Source organism: Xyrauchen texanus, chromosome 19, assembly GCF_025860055.1.
Source record: "Xyrauchen texanus isolate HMW12.3.18 chromosome 19, RBS_HiC_50CHRs, whole genome shotgun sequence".
Lineage (NCBI taxonomy): Eukaryota > Metazoa > Chordata > Actinopteri > Cypriniformes > Catostomidae > Xyrauchen > Xyrauchen texanus.
In genome coordinates, this window is record NC_068294.1 from 8034620 (window position 1) to 8047026 (window position 12407).

The 12407-nt window shown below is 39.2% G+C and overlaps 1 protein-coding gene across 1 annotated transcript; it reads left to right on the forward strand.

The window, feature by feature from the left end:
• Window positions 1–563: 563 nt before the first annotated feature.
• LOC127659470 (dead end protein 1-like) lies at window positions 564–11045 on the forward strand. The gene is made up of 4 exons (XM_052149317.1): window positions 564–584; window positions 881–986; window positions 5732–6193; window positions 10507–11045. The coding sequence occupies exons 1-4, from the start codon at window positions 564–566 to the stop codon at window positions 11043–11045; spliced, it is 1128 nt and encodes a 375-aa protein (XP_052005277.1).
• The last annotated feature ends 1362 nt before the right edge of the window (window positions 11046–12407 follow it).

The following is a 12407-nucleotide window of genomic DNA, read 5'->3' on the forward strand; positions in this document are numbered from 1 at the left end:
GTTTTTCTCAGCAGACAGTTTTATTAAACGGGGTCATGACCAGCGAATACACCAGCAGGACACCTAATACACAGTTTTTAACAGTTTTTCAGTGGGATAAATAAACAGAAGAGCTCCTTACATTCTAATCATATGCAATGCTGCCATCTGCTGGTGAAATGTGGAACTTCTCCAATTATGACCCTCAATTAACAAGAAGCAGAAGCAAGGAAGATCTGCTCATTCCGTTTTACAACAGATTCTTCTAGACAAACGAGTGTAAAATATATAGGATATAATATATATAGGATAATATATATATATAGGATAATATATATATATATATATATATATATATATATATATATATAATAACTAACTTCAACTGCCCTCTTTGAAATGTCATGTTGGCCTGTTGTTTTGCTCAGTCTTGGGGCTGAAATTCGAGTGCATTTTGCGGAGTCCGCCCACTTTCCTTAAAATTGTCCAATAGTCCTCTATAAAGAGATCATGACGTTTATCTTAATGACTCGGCTTAACTTTTCAACTAATTTGCAGGTGTGCCATCATAGGTGAACCACGAAATGGAAGGGGAACGGCGACAGGTGAGCGATATGGACCAATTTAGTTTACAAATTACATTTGTAAACAGCATTTAAACCCTCACACAGTACGTTTGTTTCTCCTCGCATTGTGTTTACTAGAACGTAAACCGTGCGCTTTTAAGATTTGGCACAGCTTATACGAATTTATTCGCATGTTACCCACGTTTAATTGTGTGTAATACACACACACGGTTTATTTATCTGCAAGTTAGTTTATGTGCACTCTAACCGATTAGGTAAAGCCTTTTCAAGCCTTTTTACGCGCATTAAATCACATCTAACTTTATTGCTCGCAGGTTTTAAACCCACAAAGGCTGAAGTCACTGGAGGAATGGTTACAGAAAACCTCCATCACTTTAACACAGGTCAATGGTCAGAGGAAATATGGAGGTCCTCCTCCGGGTAGGTACTCTTGTGTTGAACTGAATCCCCTCTGTGATCACTCATTTGCTATAAAGACAACCCGGGACTGTTTAAGCGGGTTTCTTTGATTGCATGAGATACAAGTATCATATCGATGAAGGCGAGTCGTTCATTTGAACTCGTGGCGGCCGATGCAGACAGTATATCTCTACTTTTACAGACTTTAAGCATCAATCGCCATCAATTGGTCGTTAATTGTTGGTTTAAAATCACTCGTCATATGGGAATGATCATTTATAGCCATCTTCTGAAATCTTTATCCTCTAGTAAAACACGCACACCTGGAGATGAATCAGTCTGCAAATGTTCAATCTTTTGTTATTGGATTGAGTTTATTGGCTGATTGTGATTGGATGTGAGGCAGGTTTCAAGGTGTAATTTAATAAGTTAATGCTCAGATATGTGGATTGTTTTACTATTTTAAAGTAGCTCATATAAGATATCTTTCACAACATCTGCATTTAAAATTATTTAAGTGACTTAGCAAAATAATTCAACTATTATGAAAACAAAAATATTCAAACATGACAAATGGGTTGCTGAAAAATTTGTCTGAGATCATTAAAGACTATTAAAAATCTAGATTAATAGGCATGTATCAAGTTAACAGAAATGTGATCCTTGTGTCCATGTTGGTCTTTAACAATTCTGAAGAACCGTTTTAGCAGTATAGCATACTACAAAAAAATAAATATTTTAGGACTATAAAAATTCCATGTGGTGTAACCATCACAAATTAAAATACTTTCCTTGCACCTTGAAAACTCGAGTGCACACAACTTAATCCTTGATCAGATACAAATTAAAAATGTGCCTTTTAATAAACGCGTCACACAGTTGGAAATGTGCACACCATCATGAGAATCTAAAGGAGTTCTCTCTGTTTAATATTAGTTTATTTATTTTGTCATATGACATTAGATTATGGGTTCGACTTCATGCAGTGCTGCATGGACTAATTGGCGCCCAATTTAAAGCAGTGCATGCCAGTTAGAAATTTTGTCCAGCTTAAGTCAGTGCCATCGCCACCTCATCGTGACCTACAGTATGTATGAAGGCAAACAAACTCAGCAAAAAAGAAACATCCCTTTTCAGGATGCTGTACTTTAAAAATAATTTTGTACAAATCCAAATAACTTTACAGATCTTCATTGTAAAGGGTTTAAACAATGTTTTTCATGCTTGTTCAATGAACCAGAAACAATGAATGAGCATGCACCTGTTGAACACTTGTTAAGACACTAACAGCATACAGACGTTCACAGTTATAAAAACTTAGGACACTAAAGAGACCTTTCAACTGACTCTGAAAATCACCAAAAGAAAGATGCCCAGGGTCCTGCTCATCTGCGTGAACATGTCTTAGGCATGCTGCATGGAGGCATGAGGACTGCAGATGTGGCCAGGGCAATAAATAGCAATGACAGTGAGACGCCCAAGACAGCACTATAGGGAGACAGGAAGGACAGCTGATCGTCCTCACAGTGGCAGACCATGTGTAAAAACACCTGCACAGGATTGGTATATCTGAATATCACACCTGTGGGACAGGTACAGGATGACAACAGGAGTTACACCAGGAACGCACAATCCTTCCATCAGTGCTCAGACTGTCTGAGAGAGGCTGGGAGAGGCTGGCCTGAGGGCTTGCAGCCCTGTTGTATTGCAGGTCCCAACCAGACATCACCGGCAACAACGTCGCCTATGGGCACAAACCCACCTTCGCTGGAACAGACATGACTGGCTAAAAGTGCTCTTCACTGACGAGTCACAGTTTTGTCTCACCAGGGGTGATGGTCGGACTTGTGTTTATCGTCGAAGGAATGAGCGTTACACCGAGGCCTGTACTCTAAAGCTGGATCGATTTGGAGGAGGAGGATCTGTCATGGTCTGGGGCGGTGTGTCACAGCATCATCGGACTGAGCTTGTTGTCATTGCAGACAATCTCAATGCTGTGCATTACAGGGAAGACATCCTCCTCCCTCATGTGGTACCCTTCCTGCAGGCTCATCCTGACATGACCCTCCAGCATGACAATGCCACCAGCCATACTGCTCATTCCCATTGAGCACGTCTGGGACCTGTTGGATCGGAGAGTGAGGGCTAGGGCCATTCCCTCCAGAAATGTCTGGGAACTTGCAAGTACCTTGGAGGAAGAGTGGGGTAACATCTCACAGCAAGAACTGGCTTGTAGATTTGAATTTGAGAAATTGTACAATATACATGTATATTTGTATTTGTAAGTTGAATGCTGCAATCTGCACTCATAGACAATAATCCAAAACCTGTGTTTTGAATTCAAAGTTACAGACAAATGGTTACAAATGTGTAAAATTACATTCATATAAATACAGCGACAAACATGTATTACATATTTACTTGTACTTTAATTCACTTTCACAGTACAACCACAAATCAGCACTTGCAACCTCTCAAATCTGCCTCTACAACTTCAAACCTTCACGCCTTGACTTGTGCAATAATAAACACTCTGCAATTTCGCATTGCATGTAAACGTCATTACTGCCGTTCTTACTGGTTTATTCAATGTATGCTAATGTTGTGCACATGCCTGGTTACATTTTTGACATCAAAGCTGAGAATTACCCCATTATTTCAAATCCCGGGTATATGCTGCTCTCTTGTTTTGTTGGATTTCTTAAGCTGATTTTTGGGAGTTATCAGCGTAATGGCGTGCAGGTAAACGGGCCCAGTGACCAATATATACATATAAAATGCATGTAAAACACAAACTTGTCATTTACAAAAAATACACTGTCTATCTGTATTCCTGTGAGATGTTATTGTGTTCTCTTGTTTACCCAAAAACATGTTAATAGAATTTTACTTGGGACAGTATTGACAAAAACGAACCCATTTATGACCGTTTTGAACCTAACATCTCTGCCAGAGAAAAAAAGAATTTGTTCTATTAGCCTTAATAACTTACTCGTTTGAGGAATTGGCCGTGGTCTCCACAAATATTTGTTTGATATTACAAATACTTGTTTTATGTCTAATAAAATATGTAAAGTGTGATTTGTTTTAAAAGTGCAAAAATCGCATGCTGTCAGTGCCTCCTTAGTAGTTTTGCTTTTAAATTGCTCCGTCCATACAACTAAATCTGATCTTTGGCTTTGAGATGGTAAGTGTTTTTGTGATGTTTTCTCACAGCCTGATTGATTTTAAAGGGGTAAAAATGTGAGAAATACGTTTTCTTGATTTTTAAAAAAGAATGTTTTATTAAATTTGAGAGCAAGTTTTGTACTCTGAAAACTTATTGTAACTTAAAGAACACAAAACTTTGACTCCAGCCAGGTCTCCTAACCAGCCAAATTGGTCTGGTTGCTAGGGTGGGTAGAGTTACATGGGATAACCTCTTTTTGGGTTGCGATTAGGGTTTATCTCACTCAAAGGGGTGCGTGGTGAGTTGTGCGTGGATCGCGGAGAGTAGCATGAGGCTCCAAATGCTGTGAGTCTTCGCAGTGTCATGCACAACGAGCCTCGTGATAAAATGCGCGCATTGACGTCTTGGAAGCAGAGACAACTGAGACCTGTCTTCCACCACCCGGATTGTGTTGAGTAACCGCGCCACCATGAGGACATGGTAAGCAGTGGGAATTAGGCATTCGAAATACTTGGGAGAAAAGAGGATAAAAAAAACAAACAACATCAATATAATAAACTCAAAACATTCTCAGTCCAAAAAGAGCATTTATTGCATTTTAAGCTGCAAAAACAACTCGTTCTGAACTTTCACATGGATGAATGCATCAACACATGACCGTGCATGTGTTTACACGTCTATTAAGCTTATTGGTGATCAGAAGCTTGGCCTGCCCAGTCATGGTGAGGTAATCGGGATAAAGCATGATTACAGTGTATTACAGTAGTGGTTTGTTCTTAAACCTAGTGTGCTGCATTCTGCCTTCTATAGCACTCTGTTGATCCACTCAAAAGTAATTTTAATACAGGTGACATGAAAGAAATGCCAACTCAAAAATATACATGGCAAATACATTTTGGGTAAAATACTAGGAGTATTTAGTCTAGTAAGAGCACCTTTATTAGTACAGTGCAATATTTTTATTATAGAAAATTATTTGCAAGTAATGGGGTTTAACTCTTTCAAGCTCCAAAAGGACATAAATGCTGCATAAAGGTAATCCATATGACTCGAGTGGTTTAATTAATTTCTTCTGAATTGACGCAATCAGTTTGGGGTGAGCAAAAGACTAAAATGTAATTCCTTTTTCACTATAAATCTTGCCATCTGCAATCTCCTTTGTGCATGTGTCAAGCAAGGAAGTGTAATTGAGCTTGAAATTGCTCAATTACTGAGTGCTGTACACACATTCTGACCATGTACAGTACACGTACAAAACTGATCATATCGCTTCAGAAGACATGGATTAAACCACTCGAGTTGTATGGATTACGTTTATGTCCTTTTGTGTTTGTGTTCTGCAGAAGAAAGTCTTAAGAGTGTGTAAATAATGAGAGAATTATCATTTTAGGTGAAATATTCCTTTCAAATTCAGAGGCATCTCACTAGTTTTTGGAACAGAGCTATTATGATTTCATAGTGCATAAAGCTCTTTTCTCAGAAGATCAAGGCAGTTTGATTCCTCATGATGCAGCCCTCTTTTGTTGTTTTTTTCAGCAAAGATAAAACACATCTATCTCTCGTTCCATTTTGATCTCCATTGTTTCTTCTTCTCCAGGCTGGCAAGGTCCTGCTCCTGGCCCCGGCTGTGAGGTCTTCATATGTCAGATCCCACGAGATGTGTTTGAGGATCGTCTGATCCCGCTGTTCCAGAGCATCGGTGCTCTGTACGAATTTAGACTCATGATGAACTTCAGCGGGCAGAACCGCGGCTTCGCCTATGCCAAGTACGGCGACCCGGTCACTGCCTCCACTGCAGTGATGACCCTCCACCAGTACCGGCTGCCGGAGGGGATTCGACTGACCGTACGCAGGAGCACGGAGAAAAGGCAGTTGCGTCTTGGTGACCTGCCGACCAACGTGAAACAGGGAGAACTTCTGATGGTTCTCCGCCTGCTCTCGGAGGGGGTGGAGGATGTCATGCTGAAGTTGGCCGGTCCTAAAGCGAGAGAGGTCGTGGCTCTAGTGAACTACTCCTCCCACTATGCTGCATCCATGGCAAAAAAGGTTCTGGTGCAAGGTATGCTGGGATATGTATTTTTGTGGAATGGCATACTACTAAATATTTAAAAATAAATATACATGTATATAGTTGCAGTTGATTTTAAATGTTTTAATTTTGGGCAATTAATGTTAATTAATTAAGTAATGTGTTAAAATAATTGTGATGATTGAACCAATGAAGCAGTATCAACCCCAACCCCTTTTAACATATCTTTCTTGACACTCTATGTGGTCAGACTGCCACAAGATATGATTTTCATGTGTATTTTTATAATCCAATTTTGTATAGTTATTTCTGTGATAAGTGGGCGCCATTTGCTGAATTGCACATGGAATGAACCGGATCCCACTCAAGGAAAACCTGAAAATATAAGTGAATTTTAAAATAGTGTTTTCCTGGAAAAGTCATGCAAATGAACAAAATCTTAAGTCATGGACATTTCTACACTGAATTTATATTTTTCTAGTTCCACTCTACACAAGCTTGAACCAAGAGGAATGTTAGAGCAGAGTAGAACATGCTCGCAAGCCATACTGATGTCTGATTTGTTAACGAATCCTTAAAGGTGCACTCTGTAACTTTTTAGTCGATGCCATCTTGGTCTAACAGTGACACCTAGCATTTTGGATGCATCATCGTTTAAAATCAATAGTTTTCAGTTTCAGATGCATGTGTAGAAATGTATTCACAGTCAGCCATAATTACTTGAGTGAAAGTGTCCAATAACAGGATGGTTACTGAGATTAAGTGAGTAGTGTTCAGCTGGTCATGTGATTCTAACATTGCAGCCCCCATGTGCAGATCCTCTTCATGTAGAATAAAACAGCTTTTATAAGGTTACTGATATGACTGGAGTCTTCACTTTAATGTGAGTGCTCATGATTTCCTACATATACTGCAAAATTACAATTCATGTCTTTTGAGTTACTGAGTGCACCTTTAATTTGAGTCTGTTGGTTCAAATGGTTCGCAAATTGTTCTGAATCATTTATCACATAATTTTGAATCAAAATGATTTTTTTTTTAATTCACATATGAATGATATGACAAATGAAAAAGTCATGGAAATTCATTGGTCAAAAAGGTTGGGAACCTTGAATGAAGTGAGGTCATGTGATGATGTAGCAATCTACCATTTGAAATGTTTTTAGTTACATACAACATACTCTTACATTCCTCTTGTTTTTCCCCGCTCCCTCCCTCACAGAAATATCATCGAACATGTCAGTGACTCTGATACCTAGATCGATATCTGCTCCAATTCTGACATTTTTAAACATATCAGGAATCAGAAGTCCATCTCAGCTGTAGATGCTTGATTGTTCAGTTGGCTTATAACATGCAGGGACAATGGCATAGGATGCACAGGAGGAGCATTTCACCAGATTTTGAATGAGAAGTGAATTAAACTATTGTGAACTAGCTCCCAAACAGAGGTCTTTCTTGAGTGTTCCATCAGAATAAAAGCCCCAGGGTTTCAGAGTTAAGAAATGTGCTAATTGCTATATGGCATTAAGTAGATTTGTAAATTCACAGGAAACTTGAGTGCACACACACATTCTCAGAGCGTGAGCAGGGATATTTCATAAGGGAGCAGTGTATATTTGTACATTTTAATGTAGAACTAGTGCTGTCTGTCAATTAATCACAATTAACTACAAAACATTATGACATTTTAATGCTGAAATTTTACTCTAAATATATTTTTCATGTCAAAATGCACTTATTTCCAAATTAGAAAAGGAAAAACTGTATGTAACGATATATAATGCTTTATTACCATTGCCACCCCACAGCCTTCCACCGTATAAAGATAGAAGTGCACTAAAATAGCACCAATTCAAGTAACATTAAACGTTTCCCAAATGCTAGGAGGCTAACTAATTGAAAGTACTAGTCCCCACATAGGTTGCATTTTCATTGCAATGTTCATTAAATCTCTTATACTGTCATCCTCCACAATATTAATCAGCCGGCAGACAGTGGCTATCCGCTTTGCTACTGCAATCGTGAAACTGCATTCATGATTCACGTCAGAGCGTAATCCATGTATGGTACTGTGCAATAGTTTTAGGCACATAAGATGTTTCACAAAAGCATTTCTCTTAAGATGTTTATATCTTTTAGTGTGTCAATGTGAAATATAAATGTTAGACTCACAAACGTTACTTTTGCAAATAGAAAAGATAAGAATAGAAGAACAGGGAGCCCTGCAACAGATGGCATGGCCCCCAAAGAGCCCCCCCCCACTGAACATGGAGTCAGTCTGTGATTACATGAAGAGACAGAAGCATTGAGACAGCCGAAATAGAAGAACTGTGGATAATTCTCCAAGAAGCTTGGAACATGTTATTTGCCAACAACTGTGTCCAGGTGTACCTAGAAGAATTGGGGCAGTTTTAAAGGCGAAGGTGGTCACGCCGAATATTGATTTAGCTGAAGATATCCTCACTATGCAACATTTTTCACAAGTGCTGAAAACTTTTGCACAGTACTGTATCTTCTGTTCATTCCATATCCGTTTTGATATTAAAAAAAAAAAAAAAAAAAAAAACAAAAACAAAACTTTTATTTAGCAATGATTAATACTTTAACTTAATTAAAAAATGTAGTTCTAGAAAAATTACCTTTTTTTAATACTGATTTAGTAAATTTGTTTTTCCAATTATCTGTAACTCATTTGTAGGCTGTTATTTCCCGACATGCCCACCGATGTTTGTGAAAAGGCTAACGAGGATTGACACTTTTAACCTACTTTTATGTTCTACTGTTCCTGTGAGGATCATGGATGCTGGAACTTAGTTTTATATGGTGACGTGGGGTAATGTAGTAATTTCCAGAGTTTCTCCCTGATTTTAATCCCGTGCGAATTGGTCATGCCAGTAATTTTTACGGACAGCACATTCCCACACGGATAAAGATTATAGTGTTGGCTATTTTACCTTCTATAAAATAGAAGGTAATAGGTTTTTTAATAGGTTAAAAATAACCCCTGGTTATAATACTGTGCAAACTGACATGCTAGTAAAAAAGCCAGGTGGTGGTGATTCTAAATGAGAATGCCCCCAAAGTTGTTGACCGGGGGGCCTAAATCCACAACATATTTTGCACCAGCACACTCCTCCCCCGGTGGATAATAGCGAGTCCTCCGTCCCCTGGCAGATGGAACCGCTCCTCCCCTTCTCGGTAGATGGCAGCGGTTCTTCCGGCTCTCAGCGGGTAGCAGTGACCCTTCTGTCCCCAAGCAGGCGGCTGCTCCTCTGGCAGATAGCAGCAGCAACCGTGACAGCGCATCCCTCCTCCCACCCGGGCTTCGGCACCACTGTAACATGTAAAGGATGGGCAAGGAGGCGGTGGGAACCGGCTGAACAGTAAACATACAGTTTAATGTAAATTTCAACATAAACAAACACGCACACATGCGTTTGTCTCTCTCGAACTGGCATCTCTGGCTGTCCTTTATCTCACTCTCTCTCCGGCTGTGCTCCATCACGGCCAGACCATGCCGCTCTCCTCGTCACCGCATTAAACTTTTATTAATTAATTGTATGCGTTAACATGTTAATTCTGACAGCTCTAATTATAACGCCATAGAGCTACGGTCTATTAAGCTATTGATTTTCAATTATCTTCACAATACACTCACAATTTTTTTTACTTGAATTTATCATTATTCTCCACATCTCCCCGACATGTTCTGGCGCCACCTCCCCCCTTTCTGTTTATATTGGTATGCCTTTATTATTGCAATTTTTTATTGATTGATTAACCAATCAGCACATAATGCAATTAATTCAAATTAATTTTAACGATTGACAGCCCTAGTTTTTATGTAATAGTTTTTGTTTGTTTGTTTACATATTAAAAAACTAAATCAGTTCTACACAGTGAGGTATAGATATTCTAAACTGATTAATAAAAATAGAACCCTTGTATTGGATCAGTATTGGCCAATACTGAGAGATCAGGTATTGGAAACAGATCTGGAGAGATAAAGTGGTGTGTATGCTTGCATCAAGCAAATGTCTTTGGCAGTACTTGTGGATTATTGGTGTGTTTTTACGATGCCATGTAAATTTCGAAAAAAAACATGTCTGGACCCCCCCCTCCCTCCCCGCATTGTTTCATTCTATTGCACTCCGTTAAGCTGTTTTGAAAGCTAGAACACATCTTATGAGAATGCCTGCTCTCTGTAAGCTGAGGCTTTGCTGGTACTTCAAGTACAATTTGTACTGTTTTATCACAGGGCATGATTAAACAATTGAGATAAAATTAACAAGTTAAATTGACAGTTCTGTAAGTGGTTAATTGCTCTGATATCTTGACAGCATTCAGGAAGCAGTACGGAATGTCTGTTACCATAAGATGGACGTCCTTTACCTCAAAATCCAAGCATGTAGAGGAGACAAGACAAGAACATGGTCCCCATACCCCCCCAGGCCTGAAACCCCTTCCCAAACCCTCCCTCCCTCCTACCCACCTGCATCCTCAGCCGTCCCACCTTGACATCCCAGGCAACTCCCCCTTTCAGCCCTTCTCCCGGTCTGTAGGGGGTCCTGTTGCCCAGCTGAGTGAAGGTGTCATGTCCCAAGATCCCATTTCCAACGTCGAGTCACAGCTGCAGTGGTTTTGCGAGCTCAACAGACTTGGCGTTCCGCAATACGAAGCATGTTACCATCACACCGGTCCTGATGGCTTTCTGTACTTCACCTACAAAGTGCTGATTCCAGGCCTCCCTTTGCCCCTGCAGGGATTCGTCCAGATCCTGCCGGCCACCAGTGCCCATGCTCTGAAGGGCGAAGTTTATCGGGCCACCGCTGAGCAGGTCATTAAAACCATCTGTAAGGTCTCCGGTTTACCTTTCTAAAGTATGAGCTGCCGTTGCAGATGTAATCAGTTTTACGTTCAGTATTACAGTTTGAAAGCATGTACTGTTGATATGGTTACAGTTTTAGGAGTGGAAATTTGTATTAAACAAAGTATTGTTTACTGTTAGAAAAAAGGAGCTCTGTAACCTGGCATTATTTAATTTTACCAGTAAAGACTGAATGAAAGTCTTAAATTCAGTGGTATGAAAGTGGTTTGAAGTCTTATGTTCTCTTATCCTTTTGATATGTTTTATAATATTTTAACTATTTTATTTGTGTTATTTTGTTTCAGTCAGCCCCATCACATTTGGATGATTTGCATGTTTTTACAATTTAATATTTTGCATGTTTTTCGTGAAGTTTGATCTGTTTGTTTTCACGATGTGTGATTCTCACAATTTTGAATTTGCATAGTGTGCTCTGTATTTCCTTGTTTGATGGGTTGTATTGACTATAAATAACTTTTGTGCAGTAAATAAGTGATGAATGTTTTTGTTCAAGAAATATGTGTGCAGGCTATTTCTTCCATCTCTTTGGCTATAAACATCAGGCTCTCTCCAAAAAAACATCCCTGTCTTAAAAAGAAAAGAAAAAAATCACGGTTAACATAAGGTACTTACAATGGTAGTGAATGGGGCCAATCCGTAAACATGCATCCGTACACACTGTTTCAGACGTATAATTAAAGTCAGAAGTGTACATGAATAATATCCATATCTAAATGCTATAGCTATAAATGTACATATACTTAGGTTGAAGTCATTCAAACTAATTTAACCACTCCACAGATAACATCTACTTTGTGCGTGACATGAGCAATTTTTCTAACAATTGTTTACAGACAGATTGTTTCACTTTTAATTGACTATCACAATTCCAGCATGTCAGAAGTTTACGTACACTAAGTTAACTGTGCCTTTAAGCAGCTTGGAAAATTCCAGAGAATTATGTCAAGCCTTTAGACAATTAGCTTCTGATGCTAATTGGAGGTGTACCTGTGGATGTACTTTAAGGCCTACCTTCAAACTCCATGCCTCTTTGCTTGACATCATTGGAAAATCAAAAGAAATCAGACAAGACCTTCACATGTCCAAATGGCTGAAGGTACCACGTTCATCTGTACAAACAATAGTACGCAAGTATAAACACCATGGGACTAAGCAGCAATCATACCGCTCAGGAAGGAGATGTATGCGGTCTCCTAGAGATGAATGTAGTTTGGTGTGAAAAGTGTAATAAATCCCAGAACAACAGCAAAGGACCTTGTGAAGATGCTGGAGGAAACAGGTAGACAAGTATCTATATCCACAGTAAAAGGAGTCCTATATTGATATAACCTAAAAGGCTGCTTTCCAAAACCG